Source organism: Octopus bimaculoides, chromosome 2 (assembly GCF_001194135.2).
Source record: "Octopus bimaculoides isolate UCB-OBI-ISO-001 chromosome 2, ASM119413v2, whole genome shotgun sequence".
NCBI lineage: Eukaryota > Metazoa > Mollusca > Cephalopoda > Octopoda > Octopodidae > Octopus > Octopus bimaculoides.
Window position 1 is genome coordinate 51,358,001 of NC_068982.1, and position 5,959 is coordinate 51,363,959.

The following is a 5,959-nucleotide window of genomic DNA, read 5'->3' on the forward strand; positions in this document are numbered from 1 at the left end:
AGAGAGAGAGAGAGAGAGAGAGAGAGAGAGAGAGAAAGAGAGAGAACAGGATGTTTACATTTTATGGAATATCCAACAGTTTAAATGAGAAATCTCAAGTCAAAACCATTCAGTATATGCAGGAATATTACAGAGCTGTTAAAATCATCAATAAAATTGCCAAGACAGTATTTCTGCTTATAAAACCTCACAAAACAGTAGTTCAATACTTTGAGGAATAGTAAGTATGATGAGGGTTATATGGCTCATAAGGCCGTTTCAAAGGTGGAGCCATATAGGGATTAGTCTGAGCATAATACTGATGCCAGTCCTGTGTGTAGGTATAAGCATAGGGGTCAGTAGGGTAGGGAGTGTTCCGATAAAAATCCCTTTCTCCTCTTCTTCTATCCCGATAAGAATCTGTGGTCTGTCTGTGAATTAGAGGATTGGGTATTGGCTGTTCAAAGCGCCTGTTTATGGAATCAGTTCGCCGATTGTTATCTCCCCTATGCTCAGCGACATTGCGAAGTCGTTCGGGTTCATATCGCCGAGCTGCAATACCAGAAACAGTTAATATCGGGGCTCCTTTTGGTTCTTCATTTTGACAGTCGGGTACTTCTTCCCTCTCCTCCTCTTCTTCTTCCTCCTCCTCCTCCTCTTCAACTTCTTCCTCTTCCTCCTCTTCCTCGTCTTCAGTTTGGGCACTACAAGTGCCAATGTCAGCAGAATGATTGGACTCTGTATTTTCTATGCTGTCTGTTGGTTTCTTGCTGTTAGTTGGACTGTCTTCAAGTTTTACGGCAGTTAAGTTCCGTACATTACTCACAGATTCCGGTAAGTCTGAGAGTGAATCTACAATTGGCGGAGTAACAAGATTACTAGATTTCCTTTTTAATTTTTCAATGAATTCTCTTTGGTCATCAGGAAAATCTGATTGCGAAAGTACACGGTTTACTCTGCTGGTGTAGCCAGAGGCCCCATTACTGTTGGGAGAGGAAGACTGAGAGCTAGTCTTAGAACTCTGCATTGTATCAGTCAAAGTAGAAATATTGTCAGCTGAACCAGAATAATCTGGTAAAACAGAACAGTTGAGTCCTCGAGCATGAGGTGGAGGCCCCAAGTTAACAGGTGGAGGTATGCTGGTATCATGTGGGGGAGGGGGATGATTCATCCAAGGTAGAGGGATAGAGCAGGGTTCAGGACTTGTTTGACTCTGGGGACTGCTGTTATAACCATCTGGGTGTTCAGTAGTGTTACTAACAGCACAATAAGGTGCTCCCATATCATGTTTCCACGGGCTTTGTGGAGCAATGGGATTCTCTGGTGGATGGAAAGTAGGGGCCATTCCAGGAATACCACCAGGTAATACCATCTGGTCCCGCCTTTGCATATTGTTCATGCCATCAGGCGGTTGCATAGGTGGCATACCTGGCGGAGGAATTCCTTCTGAAGGTGGAGTAACCATTCCAGGCAGAAGACAGTCTGGAGGAGGAACTGGTGCTACGGAAGGGAGTGAGTCTGGAGGAAGTGGAGGCATTCCTGACATTCCTGGAAGGTGATCAGGTGGAGGTGGTGGCCCCATCATTGGAGGCAGAGTTGACAGATCAGGTCGTTGTGGAATAGAAGCTAGTCCAACTTGCTCATGTCTTTGTGGAGAAATAATGGGGGGTGGCATGGTGGGAGGGGGCGGGGGAGGTGCACTTGTGATGAGATTAGGAATATCATCAGAAGGACCACGTTTAGCTTTCCAGGCTGCCCACGACTGAGCAGAAGTAGTCTGATTGTGCTGGGAGGATGAGGTTTGTAAGGAAGATTGAGTTGGTAGAGAAACAGGTCCTGGCCCCATAGGAGGTGGGGGAATCTGTGGAGGCATGGCAGGTTGGTTGAGATCAACAGAAGAGTCCTTATTTTTGCTGTCATCATATGAAGTGAATGGTTTCATTCCTGTGTTCATTAAGTTCTGGAGGAAACTAGCAGTACTGGTTTTGGGAGACTTCTGGGTTTGATTAATGAGTTTGGTCAAGAAATCAATAGGATTTTCTCTCGTAGTTTGCTCTTCTTTTTCATCCTGTACAGGTGTACTTCCACCTTCATCATTAAGTGGAGTACTACTACCTTCATCATTTGACAAAGGAGGAGAGTTATAAGCTGGTACTCGACCTGAGGAGGATGAAGAGGTTGAATTGTGCAAATTACTACTGGAAGGAAGTTTTCTGTGACTTGTTTTATGTGAAGAATGACTTGGACTAGTTGTACTTCGACTGGATAGCACAGGAGAATGGTCAAGCCAATCTGAAGTGTCATCTGGTACTACATCACTACCACTTCTTAGGTGTTTGCGGTCAGAATGATAGCGATGTTCTTTCTTTGATGAAGAAGAGGACACAGGTGATGGTTGTTGACGCTGGATATCCTCTACAGGACTAGAAATATTGCTAGCAATTGGTAGATTTGGTAACATACTAGCTATTCTTTTCTCCAAGCTGTTACATTCTTTACTTGGTTGGCTGACAGCAGAATCAAGTGGTGCTGAAAAGATAAATGAAGACAAAAATAATAATGAAAATTTGGTATCAGTCCATTAAATAAACAGAATTTGTAGGATGATCAAAAAAGAAAAAAACAAAAAGGTTTTGTTTTATTCATATTACTGTGTGAGACTGAGATCAGTAGCCAAAACAACTCAAGGCTCACCTAATTTTTGAATTAAAACTGATGATTAATTTGAACTTATCAAAGTAAAGAATTTATTTTTCATTTTCCCAAGAGGAGTCAGAAATGGTTGAAGTTCTTGACTTGGGATTTGCAAACACACCAACAACAATTACTGACTATGCATCATCTGCACTGAAAAGATTTCTAACATAGCATCAAATTATTTGTTGCAAAAGAAATAAATACAAAATAGCTTGATGCATTATTGGAAACTTGCAAGCTGAGAATGATGAAAAGTTTGGATTGCTTCAGGAAGGAAATTTCTAGGAGTTCTTGCTTGTATGCAATATGTAACTTGGAGTAGTGACACACTAGCTTGACTGTTGAAAGTAGCATTGACACCAATCTGAAATTACACCAGATACTATACTAACGGTCTGTTTTAGTAGATTTTTCATAATAACAGGTGTAGCTATAAGAAGTTTGTTTCCAAACCACATAGTTCTGGGTCCAGTCCTACTATATGGCACCTTCAACAAAGTGTCTTCTACTATAACCCTGGGCCAACCAAAGCCTTGGCGGTGAATTTGGTAGACAGAAAGTGGAAGGCTGTTTTGTGTGTGTGGGTTGACATGATAGTTGTAAAATTAAGTGTCACTACCATACAAGAAGTGTTATTAATTTGCAGAATTCTGCAAGAACATATCAGGGTGTGGGGAAATATTACCTTGTTTGGAAACAAGTGAGGGTTGGCAACAAGAAGGGCATCTGACCATTGAAAATCTGCCTCAATAAACTCCATCTGACCCATGCAAGCATGGAAAAATGGACATTAAAACTATCAGAATTACTACTTTAGCATTCTATTCTAATAGATTTTCTGTAATAACAACAATGTCATAGGTAGCAATTGTTTTATCTCCTATAAGATATATTTGCAGAACAAGATATATTTGATGTCGGCCAGTTTGGAGAAATAGACATGAAATGGTGGTGGGCAAGATATGTGTATGTGTATATACATATACACAAAGGACAAAAAAAAAAAAAAAAAAAAAAAAAAGAAAGAAACGATATTAGTTTTCACTCCACCCTAATGAAAAATAGAAATAGTCTGAATTGGATGACATATCTATATCTCTATATAATATTTGTATTTTATTGGCAACATGAAATCCCCCTGCCCAAGTACAATGTATGTACATGTGTGTAACCTCTAAACATAATTGTATCAAGAAAGTATGTCATCAAACCAGAGTTAATTAATAACTAATATACCACTAAACTGATCTTTAATTCTCACTTCCCACTATCTTCTTACAAAATTTACTTGTGTATAATGCAAGAAATTCAATATTAAAAAATAAAAAAAATTAAAAAAATCAGACAAAATTGGTGGGTAGCATATTTCAATGCAAAAATAAATGCAACTTGTGAAAATGAAGATAGCTCAAGAATCTAAAAACTAATGTATGCACTTCATTGCCTGCAGCTATGAAACACAATATGTATAGCAAATACATATATTGAATGGCAACTGTTGATTCTGTTAGTATGCTGGTGGTGAGAGGTTATAACCTTCTGTTGTTTAAATATGATTATTTAACTTAAAAGGTTATAATTTTTTTAAACACCAATGTTATATTTCTATGTATGCAAGCAATGAAAAATATCTTACATGTATAACATTATAATAATAAAAGCATGGTTGTTAAAAAGAGACATATTGTTCATAGAATAGCCTCAAACAAATATAGTGTTAAGAGCAACATGAGGCTATAGAAAGAGAATGAGGTCTAACTGTAGAAAATGCCAAGAAATAAACTATCTCTCTTTTCTGATGTCAAACGATCTAATGAGAAAGTGTGCTCACTATCCAGAACTGGAAAAAGAATTGGCTGAATAGATGGAATATCAGAGGAAAGATGGTTAAATTGAAATAACACTGCATGTAGAGTTACAATTACAGGAAAGCTAAATCAAGAAGAAGGATTACAGTTATTTAGAGGAGCATATGATAAATCGTGGAGGTGCAATGGCCCAGTGGTTAGGGCAGCGGACTCGCGGTCGTAGGATCGCGGTTTCGATTCCCAGATCGGGCGTTGTGAGTGTTTATTGAGCAAAAACACCTAAAGTTCCACGAGGCTCCGGCAGTGAGTGGTGGCGAACCCTGCTGTACTCTTTCACCACAACTTTTTCTCACTCTTTCTTCCTGTTTCTGTTGTGCCTGTAATTCAAAGGGCCAGCCTTGTCACACTGTGTCACGCTGAATATCCCCGAGAACTACGTTAAGGGTACACGTGTTTGTGGATTGCTCAGCCACTTGCACGTTAATTTCACGAACAGGCTGTTCCGTTGATTGGATCAACTGGAACCCTCGACGTCGTAAGCAACAGAGTGCCAACACACAACACATGATAAATCAGACTGATTGTTTCTAAATGATAAACCCTTATTCTATGAACAATGAGTTTTTTTTTCCCTTAAGCTGTACTGCGGCCTTCCCTCAATAACTTTTAAGCAAAAGTTACTGAGCAGAAAGCAGGAATCCCATCTGTTTAGTTTGTGTTTATGTATTTAAAAAATTTGCAGCAATATCATGTTGGTTTCTTAAAAATATGATCTATTATTAGAGGTTACATTGTACAAGAAAAAATATTACCAACTTCTTTTTTAACCTACAAAAGTGGAGGTCATATTATATTTGAGATCATATTTTACTTAAGTAAATAGAATAGATTTCTTATCCTAGCTGTAGTGAAGTAACTCCTATCAATAGTGATCAAGCAAGTTCTAATCATCAAAACTGAAGGACACACTGGATACATTATGCCTACATAAGAAACAAAAAAAAAGTGGGGGTTGCTCATGGCAGGAGCACCTTTGCTTTAAATCTATTTGATCAGGGCTGACCTGGAGTTACTAACAAATGGAGTATTTCATTTATGTATCATCAAGTAGTGGATGACTTAAGGAATACATGACTGTTTTTTCTAGCATACATAATGTTACCTTTTATACGTTTAAGGTGACTGAAATGATTTACACTACACATTACGTTTCAATAAATTGTTTGTTTTTGCAACTGTTTTTTCCAGACGAGTATGGGATGATCTAATGTATGATCACTGAGGTATTGCTTCACAGACAGATGGTTTTCCTGTCACAAACCTTTATTTGCTTTTCAAGAAAGGGATTTCTTATTTCACACATCTTTTGAGGCACAAAATTGGCATACAATTTGTTGACATGGAAAACAACATCATTGTTTCTGGCTTAGCAATTTTCAGAGAAGTGCAAATGTAAATACACAAGCATATATATA

General features: G+C 38.5%; 1 protein-coding gene across 2 annotated transcripts in view; it reads right to left on the reverse strand.

Moving 5' to 3' along the window:
• Window positions 1–6: 6 nt before the first annotated feature.
• Window positions 7–5,959, reverse strand: part of LOC106873238 (regulation of nuclear pre-mRNA domain-containing protein 2) — a 143,739-nt gene continuing 137,786 nt past the window's right edge. For both annotated transcript variants that reach the window (XM_014920509.2, XM_014920510.2), the window contains one exon: window positions 7–2,508. In XM_014920509.2, coding sequence (XP_014775995.1) covers window positions 203–2,508 — 2,306 coding nt within the window. In that variant the 3' untranslated portion in view covers window positions 7–202. The remainder of the gene's footprint in view (window positions 2,509–5,959) is intronic.